Below are 14,940 nucleotides of genomic sequence, written 5' to 3'. Positions count from 1 at the left end.
GTGGCTACTTTGAAGCATATCAAACATATTTTGATTTGTTTAAAACATTTTTGGTTACTACATGATTCCATATGTGTTATTTCATAATTTAATATTTTCACTATTGTTCTACAATGTTGAAAATAGTAAAAATAAAGAAAAACCTTTGAATGAGTGTGTGTCCAAACTTTTGACTGGTACTGTACGTGATGCTGACGATGCTGATGAGGTTGTGGATGTATATTACAATCCGACAGGTAGGTAAGCTTCTCATTATGTCCATTCAGTATGTGATGCTAATACCTATGTGCACGTGATGAGTTCTGGGTGTGTATAGCGTCAGTATAAGGGTGTGTGTGTGTGTATAGCATCAGGGTGTGTGTGCGTGTATATATAGCGTCAGTATAAGGTCTGTTCCTAAACAGAGTATTATTCTAAACAGAGCATTAGAGGAGTGTCCTGTGAGGGCGTTAGCCGCTGGGTACCTGCTGCTGTTCAGCCATGGAGTGGATGTTGCTGAAGGAGGGGTGGCTGTGCTGGCTCGACATGGTTGGCTCAGCGGGGGAGAAGCCCAAGGCGGCAGGCTGGCAGAGGGTAGAGGAGGGGGGCTTGCATCCTGAGCTGCTTCCACCTTCGCAGGATAGACGGAGAGATGGAGGGAAGGGGGAGAAAGGACGAGAGAGAGAGGGAAAGGTTTTTAGAAACAATACATCGACATGAAGCTTCCTAACTCATCATACATACACTGGCACTGCCGTGGGTGTGGGCACGAGCACTGCACTGCAGAGGAAAAGCACACATGTGCTCTCTCACACACCCTTCTTGGCTGTTCTTTGAAGTCACACACATACACCCTATCAAGGATGTAGAGCAAGAGGGTGGGGTGGCTACTTAGTAGGGTACCACTCCACAGGGCCATTTAGCTCCCTGCCAGAAAGACCACACAAATAATGGTGGAGTGAAATTTCAGCAGAATTTCAGCAGAATCAGCATTAGCGCAGGTCAACCTGACAAAGCCGGTGTGTCTGTGAGTGTGTCTGTAAGTGAGAGTGTGCGTGGGTGTGTATGTGTGTGACGGAGAGAAAGATATGAGACCTTTGTGGAGGTCAGTAGTCCACATTGTCACGCCTCAAAACCAGGAGGACATTTCCAAGCAGAACTTTCTCTCCAACTCCTGCTTTTATATGAAAAGACAAAAGGAGAGGTGGCTTCTCACAAGATATAGAAGATGGAACTTAACCAAACCATTTTTGTTGTTGAATGCTGTGAGCACTAAAATCTTCTGATTGTATCAAGGTAGCTAGCAAAGATGGACAATGTGGATTAGAACTTCAATGGGACAAACCACTGTGTGACAAAGACTGTTGCATCATCCTTCCCCACAAAAATGACGAGTCATTGTTTAGTGTGCTGCTTTGCGTTGTCATTAAGTTCCACCAGACTTGTTTTTCTGTCAGAATCCCAGGTTCAACTTGACTGAGATTCTCTGCAGTTTTGAGACGTTGCTTTGCCTGCAGTCGAGCTAAAATGTCTGGAACACAACAGGCTTGGTAAGATCAGTCCGGTGTGGTGTTGACAGCGCCGCACGCTCAAGCCTGATTTCCACCAATGCCAAGACACAGCAGTTTGGACCGCTGGCTCCTGGGTAAACCCTGGCCTCCGCAGAATTTTGACCTCTCTCACTCACTTAGCTAGAGGGGGGCTGGTCGCTTGCACAAAACAAAAAACATCCGCCAGTGGCTCAGCAAACCAGCCTGGAAACTCATTCCACTGGCATTAAACACATACGGAGTCAGACTACACTTTGACCTAGTTGTGGATGGTAGAATGTTTACAACAAGACATTCATCCTGGTTGTTCTTGGTTAAAGTTTGAATAAAAGTTTAAGTTTAGACCAGGGTTTCCGTTAACCTGTGATAGACGGCTTTTGGCAGATATTTTTTTTGAAAAGCCGGTGAATAAAATTGGCCCCCGGCCAAAACAACGCAAAATAATGATTTTTTAGCCTATTCATTGATGGAAATACCAGTCGATGGAAATACACTTGACTGGTCATGCTTATCGGTCTATAGGTTCATTTGCATAATTTCGTGGAATTAAATTGGCGCATATACAGTATATTAGTTATGTATCATATTTATCACACATGTACAGATACAGAATGGAAAATCTGTCAGACAACATCTCAAACAGCAAATGCATAGGAAACGAAAAGCAAGCTTCATCAGTGTGTCACACACAATTTTGCAATGAGCTGGAGAAAGTACGCATTTTGAAAACATATACTTAATTGTTTGAAACATTAACATTTTACTACATATGAGGCATGTCTTACCTTGCCTCAAAGTAGCCTAACCAAAATCAGACCATATTCGAGATAATTATTTACAACAACTTTTCTTTCATTGTCCAGTAGCCAAAGCACAATACTAGTCCTATTAGCAACCCGCGCTAGTTGTTGCACATTAGATCTCCCTCTTTCTAAATTTCTAACAGATATTTCCATCTCTGTCACATGAAACCACTCGCAGTATGGTTTGCTAACGGTGTTTTCCCACAAATTGCATTATGGAACGAACATTCGCGCGTAGCCTACTACCTTGTGCGCATTGCTGGGCTTATAATGTGAACTAATATTTTATCAACATTTGAAGCTAAGCGTTTTGATCGGTTGCATCACTCATTTTCATGTAGCCTAGACCTACTGGTTGTATGAATTTGGGATCTATCGTTCCACAACTGTCCCAGAGTCTGTTTGGAATGGGCTATTTCTTTCTCGACAAGCTGACCAATAGAACATGTAAACTTTTCCAGTATGGGGATAGTAGATTGACAGGCTAGTGATGTTGCTGTTCGTTACTCTTCTTGTTGGCTGAGGAAAAGTAAACGTGCAGTTATTCTAACATCTTAAAAGTGCACGTCAGAATTCAGTAAGGACGCACATCGTTGTATCCTCAACTTGCATGTTCTGTTAATATGAATTACCATAATGTAAAATGTGATTTCTGTCATTCTGAGCACTGTGGGTGGACGCCCTAATCAGGTTATGCATCCAATACACATGGGTCCGGGAAATCTCTCAAATGTCCAGTAAATAAAAAATGCTGCCGGTCAAATGTCAAAAGACAGGGAAATGATGTCCCTTAACTTATACAGTCTGTCCGTCCCCAACTCTGTTCTTCCCTCCAGATGTGAGGAAGATTAAACAGAGAACATGGGGCTCTCCAATGACCTTACACTACTGAACAGTACCAACAGCATGTCCTGTTCAACGGTTTGGTTACTTTTAGTGCAAACCCTTTCAATATATCTTACAGTGCAATGTCCTAAATTGCTGATGAAAACCTTGACCACCGTGCTAGTGTCCTGCAAAACCAACAGATTAATTGCATGTCTCTGGTAAAGTGCAGAAAGAAGAATATGAAAAAAGGGGGTATATAAAATTGATGAGATATTTCACAGCCAATGCTTTTATCACTGGCTTTTAAAGTGAGGAGTAACGGGGGTGAATTTATCAACGACACATTACAACTTGAAATAGCCCGCCGATCAATGGCCGTAGTTTAAACAAAGTGCAAAACAGCACGTCTGAGCACCATCAATCCTGAGGGGTGACTGCACGCATTCTCTCCTATGATAGGATGAGTCCCAACACCGGCATCAGGAGTGGGCTGAGAGGGAAGGAGGAAACATTACATACGTGACTCATCTCAAACTGCTTTCTGTCTCAGCACAGACACAGAGAGAAACACTCAGACACAAATATTTATAATATTTCTTATTGCTGTTGCATTGTCGAGAAGGAACCTGCAAGTAAGCACCTTATTGAACAATGTACGTCATGTGTATCCTGTACATACGACTAATAAAACTTGAAAACACACACAGTATGTCTCCGGTACACTAATAATTCAATATTAAACTGATTATGGCAGTAGGTGGATAATGCAATTGTCATGTAAACACCTTACTCTGCTCATCTTAAAACACCTGGTTTTCTGACCAATCGTTTTAATTATTAGGACATGTGAACACCGACATTCCAGCGGTGTCTTTGATCTGCGCATGTGCTAGCACCAGCAGGGCAAGCCTCCCTCTGTAGCCTGAGTAAAGTGTGTTTGAAACAACAATATATGCATTTTAGAAGTCGTTTTCACATACAAACTTTGTCCAAACTCGAAATGAAATATGCTCGCTGTGGTAGAACATGTATTTCCAGGAAGCCTGATCTCAGATGTGTCCATGTAAACAGGATTATTATGGAAATCCTTCTTCTTGAAAGCATGTAAACAGCTTAATCAAACTATTATATTAATCTGACTATCCACAATAATCGCATTATTGTGTGCATGTAACCGCACTCACACCAGACCTGTATCCAGAGCTTACAGTGTTACAGTTAATCAGCCTTTCAGATCAATACGACAATGTTCTACAGCAAAGACTGTTTAATAAATCCCCATCAGCATTGGCCATGCATTGTGAGAGGTTAACAATACAACACAGTTTAAATGGTCAAACTAAATAGGACAGCTGCACCTGCAATGTTGTGGTTTTATGCTACAGTAATGACTGTAGATGCACTGGGATCAGAATTGCGAAGAAAACTGTAGAAACCCGGTCTACAAAAAACAGAAGAGAAATTTCACAACGCACGGAAACTGCTGTTGTTATGAGAGGCCTTGTTCTGCCCTGGCCTCAGTTGGGAGGGATATGACGATAGTTATGAGGGCTATCTGCCGAGCACTGAGAAATGTCACACTGTGCCTTTAAATGCTGAAGTGAACACATTGAGAACTTCCTGAGTGTGACACCCCCTTCCTCTCTGGCTGCTCATTGGCTGCTAGTATCCAAGGGCTGGGCAGAGGTCTCTATAAATAAACCTGGTAGCTTGTGCTGTATCAGCAACCCTTCCCACAATGCCGCTCTCACCCTCCCTCTTCCTCCTCTATTTCTCTCTGCCTGTTACCTCTTTCTCTCTCCCCCAGTCTCTCTCACCCAACCGGCCAAAGCACTCACACAAATGTTGTCTGTAATGGGGCTGGATATTAATAAAATATAGTAGGTAAGGGCACACAGCCATCTATAGCCAGACACACAGGTGTACCGCACAGGGTAGAATTCATCCTCACTTATGCAAGTGTCAAATCAGACTGGGTTAAATATACACAGACAGGGGTGTCTGAAGTAATCATTTGCAGCAATTAACCGTGCATGGACCATGAGGTATCCCACCACACCCCTCTACAGCTGACCAAAACAGCTGCCAATCAGTGTGTCACCATAGCAACAGACCAGCCCACTACCTGTCTCTAAGGGACAGGAAGGAAATGGGGGGGGGGGGGTGTAAGGCCAACAGCTGAATTCACCGTCCCTCCCCCCGCTCCTGTCCGTGTCGGCCCCTCTTATACCCTGTTAGGGTAACGGGAGTAGTGGTGACACCAAGCCAAAGTTGGACACAGGGCAAAAGGCGGGGGGGGAGAGGATAGGGAATGATGGAAGGAAGGGATAGAGTGTAGGTAAAGGTCAATCGAAAGTTTCAAAAGCTAAATCTTCTTCTAGAACTGTCTCTGAGCTGAACTCGTGCAGGGTGCAGACCCAGCGAGGGCAAGGGAGTGTGGCAGGGGAAGCTAAGCTCATGCCCTCGTGGCGCCCACTGTGTCTGGGCCAGGTCAGGTCACTGCGGACACTCATGCTCCTCTCTCCCGGCACAGCCGGCTCGCTGGCACTGAGGGACAGGCACAGCTGAGACACAAATACTGCGCACTCTGACACTGCGCTTTCAGGCCCAGACTGTTAAAGAGGGGGTGTGAGAGCGAGGGAGAGATAGAATGTGTGTATGCAAGACTGGCTGCTTGTACATCATGAATATGACATTCCATCTGTCAAGTTCTATGTCATAATGTACCTGTGTGTCCCTCCACATGAAACCTCTTTAGTTGTCCAGAATCTCAGTATGTGTTTCAGTGTAAAGGCTCTGGACCTTCACTGTACTGACCCTGACCATTAGCTACTTCTCAAAAGTCAAATGTCATACTCTTGCTTCCACATGCCAGGCAACAATCCAATCAGGACACAGCGGTAATGTCCGCTTCCAGTCTGCACTGCCCAACATGATTGGTGCATCAGATCATTGTCATGACATGACTGGCTTGTACATCTGGTCATTGTCAATCACTGGACTGAAAATACAACCACCTTGGCTTCGGATACAATCCAACAGGATGAAGACAGGCCGGAGGGAAGTACCTAACATCATATGACCGATCACAGTAGTTTGATAAAGGAGGAAGTTCTGGGCATTCACTGGAAGTGTGAGCCATCCTATGAAGTGAACTGACTGACGATTGGGTCTTATAAACTGAGTCCAGGTCAGGAAAGACTCATTGTTCTCCTGGTGACAATCTCCACCTGCCAATGCCCAGACACCAGCTAAACCTCCTCATATCACTGGCCTGCTCACAGCGCCGGCTGGTGGGCAGCAACAGAGTGCTTTATTTATTTGAGAGCAGCCAATACTCTTCCTCATTTCCTCTTGACCACCCACACACTGACTGTGCATAACACGTCTAGCAGCAAGGAGCGGAGGGGGGAAGGGGGGATGGTAGGATTCTCAGGAAGTGAGAGATGTCATCCCTGTGTCTGGCAGTGTGAGTCAAAGTGGAGGAGGAGGAAACAAGATTATTCATCAGAACAGGAGCGGGAGTGATGTCCCACCCCACACGCCCCAGTGATCCACAGAAACCTAAGTGCGTCCCTCGAGTGGAGGCGTCTGTGTTTGGGTATAGCAGTGGAGGCCAGTTGAGAGGGAGGAGGGGTCCAACATGCAGCCACCCAAAAGGTCTCTGAAGACCAGCCACAGTGTCAAACAGAACACTACATAAAAGACAATGATAAATCCTCTACTGCTTCAAGTAACAGGTACATGACTCAAAAGTCCCCACGAGGTGTAATTTCTCAGTGTCATCAAACTAGAGTTTCCATGCCAGCTTCCCCATACCTGATCACCCCCTCGTACCGACCCCTCTACCCCAACACCCCCGCTATGCCCCCAATGAACTTTAGACAGTCAGCCCCCCAAAGCTGAGTCAGACTGAAAGCTATAAATAACAACCATCTGGGTCGACCTCTTTCATCAAACAGTGACACTGTTAAATTGAGCGCTCACACAGTACATACAAATATAACTAAATCCTCTCCCAAATGTAATGGGAGAGGAGGGCCGACGACAGCCCTGGTACAGGACGATTTGTGGCCGTGGTACTTTCTGGGCTCTGGCTCGACAACTTCTACTACAGAGAGAGAGAGCTGGTATGGATGAGGATGAGCTTAGTACCCAACGCTTGATGTATTGTTTTTTATATTATGTTTCTCTTCCTGCTGGCCAATCCAAATGCCCATCTTGTCAGCAACGACTGAAGCTAATCTGCTGCCTGAAACCCCTGATGGCACAACAGGAGGTATCAAACACACACAAAGTTGTGCAAGCTTTCCCATGCCTCTCGGGTCAGGTGGGCATGTTTGGCATCGTTGCCAAAAACGTAGCAACTTACAGCATCTAAACCACTCCCTTAACCAACAAGTTTCAAATGTGACCCAAAGGACCTTAGGTTCTCATCCCCCTTTGAGAAGGGCTTGTTCACATCTTAGGACGGCTGCAGGTTCTCCTCAGCTCTGGACTAACTCATTAGACTGACCAGCTCTAATCGATCTCAGTGTGACCAAGCTCCTTTGGTGGGCAGCAGCCTGGGCATGTCAGCTCCTGTAGAGGCAGCAGCTATCCATCTAGTCCTGCCTGCCAACAGGAGGTCAGTCTGATTCTTCAGGTGGAGGAAGCAGAGAGGGAAGAGTCACAACTCACCACTGAGGTGTGAACTTACATACAGCCTCGCAAACTGCCTATTTTACTTATGAAAGAACAAGAGAAAGACAGAGAGAGGAGGAGGAGAGAGTCAGAGAGAGAGCGAGAGAAGCAGGGGAGAGTTTGCTTGCTAAATGTTTTATGTGCTTTCCGTGATGGAAGTGGCTGTGTCAGCGTGGATACTGTGAGTGATGCGCAGCAGGGGAGAGGCCGGGGGAGGAGGGGTGCAGAGTGTGGTGGGGGTTGTCTGCCAGGAGATGTGGGGTGGCTGGGGCTGCAGGTACAGGCTACAAGCACACTGAGCTCTGCTTCACAATAACATGTTTTCCTTTCAAGCTTGCATCGTCAAAGGGGGTGTTGGGGAGGTTAAGAGGAGGTCGAAGGGGTGGTAAACTAACACAATGTATAACTTAAAATTAAACCAAATTGTTTGCACTCATGACTATTGCATTCAATTACATTTTCAGACAACTTAGAAGCAAAGCAAATACTTCATGAATGTATTGTATTGTTACAAATCAACCTGCAAGGTTGCTAACCAACTAGCCTGCTAACGTTAGCCCTACTAGCCTGCTAAAGTTAGCCCTACCAGGCTGCTAACGTTATCTTACCACTACGAGTCAGCCAGTTGCTATTAACAACTGGCTTATAGCTATATTAAAGTAAACCAAAGTTTTATAAACACATAACGCCATCTAACCAGTTATCAAAGAATGTTAGCTATTGCAGTTATCTTATCCAGCAAGCTAACTAGACAGCTAACGTTAGAGAACATGCCTTAAAGTTGACAAAAACAAAAAGGAGAACAGACAAGCCCACTGCACGAAGGCACTAGAGCCTGCCGTGTCCATTGCCGTACATGCCCCATCTACTTCTTGTTTACATCATACTTCCTGTGATTGGTGGATTGTAGGTCACCACCGCCAACACATGGTCTGGAATTGAATTAAGTGCTAGCATGTCTACTGGCTAACATTAGCCAGTTTAAGACAGCTACTGCGCAAGCATACAAACTCAGTAGCACAGCATAGATCCTCAAAATGACTGAGAAATAGTGCATTCTGGGTAGTTTAGAAGCTATCCAGGAATAAGGTAATAAATACGTAATAACCCAAAAACATAACTATGTTTGTACTTGTAGGTAACCATGACTCCAACTAAGTTAATATGTCTTTGACCACACTGTGTTACATTGGTGAGTAAAAACTCATGCTTCCTACCCTTTAACGTATTTAACTAGTGTGAAGCGAAACACCACCACAACACAAATCACCTCAACCCCCCCCCCACACACACACACACAAACACTTAGCCTACGTACTCGCCCCTCTAACAATCTCTAGTCCACACATCCCTATTGCTTCATCACCACAGTCTAAAAGTCACAGCCACAGAAAAGGACAAACTTACTTTCCCTCTTAGCTACAGTCTGAGGGAGATGGAGGGGTGAAGCCTAAAGGGCCATTTTGACAGACTTGGGAGCATTGCAGAGGTCCCCCCTAACCCTGTATACCAGCTCCTCCCAGCTAAGCTACAACAACAAGGATACTCAATCCAGACTGATTTATTGGATGGTGCATTTGTTTACCTCCACATGACACCAACTTCCACATGAATCACATTCCAGAGGGGGACAATCTCAAGGGACAGCAGCTTATAGAGCACCACTCCACCACCATCTCCTCTACACCAGAGAAGGCTGGTGGGAGGAGCTATAGGAGGAGAGGCTCATTGTAACAGGCACCTGCCACTAACTGTAACCACACCAAACACAACACAGTCCAACAGGCAATACTGTCTGGGGATCTTGTTAAAAACACAGCAATCAAGAGCATTGATTACATCACTTCAGTCACATTCTTGGAGGGGGGAATGAATGATAACTTCAGTATCTTGTTTACTGGAAAGTCAGAAGGATAAACATGACTCAACCACAGTAAGCAAAGGGACGAGACGTTTCACCTTTAGACCATAAATTAGTGCAGGAAACAAACAAGATGAAGGGAGGGAAAGGAGCAAAGGGCAGCGGTGAGGTCGTGGTGTTTGTGTGACTGCTTCAGATACCTCTGCTTTCAGTCTCACAGTCCAAACTCAACTAACAGAGGGCCTAACCTGAGATTTGTTTTCTTTCCCCAGCTCTAATATGGCCCTCATCTTCTCCCTCTTGTTCTTCTACTTCAGGAAAAGAAGCTCCCACCATGCCTTTACTTTTGGCCTTAGGCCTAACTATTATCATATCTTCAACATTTCCAGACAGAAAATAAATGAACCAGACAGAAAGTCACACTCTTTCTCAAGCATGTTACATTTCTCTCCAGCATCTTTCAGACAGTTAAATCAAATGTTATTTGTCACATGCTTCTTAAACAACAGGTGTAGACTAACAGTGAAATGCTTACCCAGTTACTCAGGGCCCTAAAACTAAGTCAGTAACCTACACACGTCCGCTCAGCCCGCACCACACTGAGGACAGAAATAGGCAGCAGAGAACGAGTCAGTTGGATACTCAGATAAAAATAACTTAAATTAAAAAGGGGGATATAGCTGAAAAGTCACCCAGATATGTGGGTATAAAGACTGCATTTTCCCCTCATGTTTCACAGAGTCTGATACCTCTTAAAGTCCAGAGAGGAGCTTCGAGTTACAATTGACAACTACAGCTGTGCGTTGATTTACAATTAGCCTGCTAAATCGCTGTTACTAGGAAGTGATAATGGCAACATTAAAAGTTATGCACTCAGCTGTAAACGTGGACTCGAAGTGTCACCATCTCCCTACCCCACTCCAATAGAGATAGCAGTATTAGGAGTGAGGTCTGGCCAGTGAGAAGTACTTATGGTTGAGGGGAGGCGGGGTGACTAAATAACTTTCCAACTGCCAAAATGTTCTGGCCACCAACTTAGGTAATCACCAAATCAAGTTATTTCAGTGCATGATAAGTTTTATTTCTGATCAAGCAGAAGCCTTGTTTAATATCTACTAGACTTCTACCAACCATGCTATGACAGACAACAGTAGGTGAGCTAAGTATCAATGTAACCCCCAGACACCGTGCCCACTTCAGTGGCGGCTCACTGTGTCATGAGAGGGAGTCTCTCAGCAGGGGGATGGGACGACAGGCCAGCGAGGGACACAGACAGTCCTTTCCTGAGCCAAGCTGCAATCCAATTTAAGGCTTATGGGGGCGAATCTGCATTAATCTACTGTACACTAAGCAGTCTACAAGGTGAATCCCGTCAGCTATTCAACAAGTGTCCTCCCCGCGCTTCACTTTTCAACCCAACCTTTCTCGTGGCCTCTCACCCACATGCCGATAACTCGCTTAAGTTTGATGGGAAACTCCTGAGATAAACGGCACCATGGAAAGCTGTGACCTTAAAATAAGCGCTACAATGTCAAGCTTCAAGGGCACAGTCATGGACAACGTGCATGACTGACTGATTGACTGTCTGAACAATGGAGGTGTCAGTGCCTCCCTGCTACCATGCTGGACCAGCTGGTCAGACTGGGATCAGTGGGGGGTGGTGGCTGGTGTGGTCGTCCTCATAAAAGCTTTAGATTGCTTGTTTGATAACATTTTTAAAAATGGGCCAATTAAGTCATTTATATCTAAAGAGCATTAAGTGGATAAACGATTGACGGATAATTGAATTCCCTTCTTGAGCCAATGCCGGAACTGGGCAAGAATGGGAAACCCTTACACAAATAAATAATAAAATGAAAGTATAAACAGAAGAGCATTACAAAAACTGGAAAATGGTCTCCCTAACTCAGTATTCATTCATGCCTTCATCTACCCCATCCCAACTCTCCCTCTCCCTCCACATTTATTCTTCCGTCCATTGAATAGGCATCACCATCTCCACAAGCTGCTTCCTGTACTAACACAGACCTGGCTGTTCACTGCCTGAATATCACCACACTAAGGTATCTTTGTCATTAATAAAACAGGCTACATCCTCTGTAATAACACAACAATAAGCCTGGTGTTCAAAAGTAGTTTGAACCCCTGCACCTGTAGGTCCAGGTGTTGCTTTTGATTGACCTGTATTGATCCAGCAGGTCCAGACAGTGATAATCTATCTATAACAGGCAGATACTGTGAAACGTGACAGAACATAAGATGTGCAATTCCCCAGGGGCAGGGATTCCGTGAAGCACTTGACTTATACAGCAACAACATAAATCTGTCATGCTACTCGTAAAATAAACTGTGAATTGCCCAAATGTCAAATATTATGTAACCCTGTGAAACTTTAAGGGAATCTCTACAACAGAGGTGATACAAACATAACCTGAGAATTAAAAATAATATGCATCAGGCCCCTAGAAAAGGATAGGACACATGGAGGTGGAGGGGCCCCATCACAGGCTTTGAGGTTTAACACTCAGATCAATAAAGTTGTTTTGCAACTCCACCCACCCACCCACCCACACACACCACACACACACACACACACACACACACACACACACACACACACACACACACACACACACACACACACACACACACACACACAGTGGAACTCCCAGCTTCGCTAGTATTTCCCAGCTGCCATGGTAAAACACACTGAAGTGTGAACCACATGACTCTTACAAGTAGAGCACAGCTGTGCAGAACATAAAAGGCATGTGTCCATCCATGGAAACACTAGGACCAAAAGATCAATGGACTGCAGTAGTAACACCTGGGCAACAGTACCCTTGAAAGGGAATGAATTTATTCCCACAATTGTTTGAACAAGTGGCTGGAGACAATTGTGGGAAAGGAGAAGGGGAAAGGGGGTTGGGGTCTCCGAGATGGAACTCCTCTAGGTGGGGTTTGCTTGAGTTTTTGTGATGAGCATTTCTGGGAATCCCCGGCCCTATTAAAATAAACCTAGAACAACTTAAAATTATGAAGCATAAAGGTGTATGTAACACAGCTTTTGTTGAGGTAGGTGTTAAAAAATGGTTTTATCCAACCTGAGTTCAAAAATGAACAGGTTGATTCTGTAATTACATCATTGTTATGCCAGTAACAAAACATTACAATATTTGTATTAGTTCCATTCTACTACGTTAAAACACGTGTATGCTATTCCACCGAAGTGCTCTACAACAATGATGAAAACTGTACTTGATGCATCCATGATAACAGTAGTAGGACACCGACCAATGGAGCTCTGCAGCTTCAAGTTTAATCCTCCGACTCTTATGGAAATAATGGATAGGTCTTTCCCCGATTCTCTCGCACCCCTCTCATTACGTCATCACTATAATGCTTGCTTCTTTTTTGTTTTTTACAATTACAATGGCACACAGTTTTGTGCTTGTTCATGACTTTGAGGAGGATGATAAGTGCCACAGTGTCATCAACACCACAGATCGCAGAAACTATGCATGAACAACGCTCAAGTGACAACTACGCAAAAACAACGCTCAAGTCAAAACTATGCATGAACAATCGTCAAGTCAGAGACCACAAACTGCTTCAGCTCACAACACCGAACATTTACAAGCATTGAACCAACCAAGAGAAACCAGGAAGCTGGTGCCATATGCAGACACATCTTGATCCAACTCATGCTATAACGAACATCGGTCTTATCAGTTTGTGTCATACAGGATGAACATGTAAGGATACACAATACTCATATATCAACTAAGAGAATTGAGGATATCACATGCTACAAAAGTTCCATGACAACATCCCACAGAGGTGGTGAACCTTTTGGAAGAGAGGAGGGGGTCTCACAGAGAACTACACAGGTGATGCAATAACAACGTACTTTACCACTTATAATTCCACACATTATTCAAGTATGACAAATAACTATCTTTGCTTAGATTGATCCACTAAAAGATTACAACATGTGCTTAGTGAGAGAGTGAGTGAGTGAGAGTGTGTGTCTGTTTGTTCAACTGTGAGTGTGTATACTCATTCACAAACCAACAATATTTGTACTAACTTTTTGTCGGTTTCCGTAGTAGGTGTGACTGAGTTGGTAAGTAGCGACTTTGCTCTGGGTTGTTGATCCAGGATTCGGTCGGCAAGTTTGCGACCATTCTGTTAGAAGGCTGCGACTTCTCCTCCACTGATGAAGTGATCACCATCTGAAACTCTTGTGTGTTGGGCCGCTGTATCCCAGAAATCAAGTCAAAGTTTATAATTTGGGGATTCCAAATATTACTTTGGAAAACTATGAGGATGCATCAAGTGTAGAGTGAAGGGGTAATCCCCGCCTCAGAACTCTTCAGAAATCTCTGCAATCCAGCAATATACATCCAACAACAATAAAAAACTCAGGTTTGAACCGGAAAGGCAGGTATATAAGGGTTTCACACAAAAATATTTCTTTGTCAACAATTCAATCCTGAAGTGGTGGAGACATTAGGAACCAACGAAACTAAAAAGGCACCATTAACTTGTTTCCAAAAAAGTTTCACGCCGTCTTTCCTCTGTATTCTTTATTACTATGTTTCTCTAAGGCAATGAACTGGGTTTCAGGCAACAATGCTTATTTATTTCTGACATAAAAATATAATATAATTATTTAAACTACATATTCTTATATAATTCATAGCTATTTCTTATTTAATATATATATATATATATATATATATGCTTCTCTGTGTATATGGGGAAGAAAATATTTGGTTACTCAAGTTTGCTTCTTATAAGTGCAGTTTCTCATGCATTGTTCCATGTTCCGTGCTGAAAAAAATGTTTAATTCCAGTCAAAGATACAAAGAAGATACAGTTAGAAAGTTGAGCAGGGTGAGATGTATATCTTGGAGCTTGACTGAGACAGGACCCCCACTCGGATTTCCAGTTTTGATAATTCAGCAGCTGACAATGGAACCAGAGCTAAAGCTGGAAGTGTTGCTGAGCTGAGGGTGGGGGTCTCAATTTCCAACTACCACCATTTACCCCATCACTCTAAAAATAGCCTTTGCCTCTTAGATTCCGTGTAAGTATCCTATTGTGAACTAATCAGTCAAAAAATAAGCAGGTGAAAGCAATCGAAAACATCTGTGCTGTTTTCTTTCCCAGACTTCAACCTGGTGGTTTAATCCAGTGACACAAAAAGGACAGTTCAGAGAGATAAATCATC

The 14,940-nt window shown here is 44.0% G+C and overlaps 1 protein-coding gene across 5 annotated transcripts in view; it reads right to left on the bottom strand.

Annotated features, from left to right (window-relative positions):
• Positions 1-14,940, bottom strand: part of LOC129837752 (dual specificity tyrosine-phosphorylation-regulated kinase 1B-like) — a 74,371-nt gene that overhangs the window by 16,611 nt on the left and 42,820 nt on the right. For 4 of the 5 annotated variants that reach the window (XM_055904177.1, XM_055904175.1, XM_055904176.1 and 1 more), the window contains exons 1-2: positions 13,795-14,940; positions 465-610 (exon numbers count right to left, since the gene is read on the bottom strand). The exon at positions 13,795-14,940 is cut by the window's right edge. In XM_055904177.1, the coding sequence (XP_055760152.1) occupies positions 465-610; positions 13,795-13,939 (291 nt within the window). In that variant the 5' untranslated portion in view covers positions 13,940-14,940. The remainder of the gene's footprint in view (positions 1-464; positions 611-13,794) is intronic. The other variant, XM_055904180.1, reaches the window with a different exon arrangement.

Source organism: Salvelinus fontinalis, chromosome 38 (assembly GCF_029448725.1).
Source record: "Salvelinus fontinalis isolate EN_2023a chromosome 38, ASM2944872v1, whole genome shotgun sequence".
Taxonomy (NCBI): domain Eukaryota; kingdom Metazoa; phylum Chordata; class Actinopteri; order Salmoniformes; family Salmonidae; genus Salvelinus; species Salvelinus fontinalis.
Note: the sequence above shows the minus strand (reverse complement) of the source record. Positions and strands in the feature narration are given on the sequence as shown.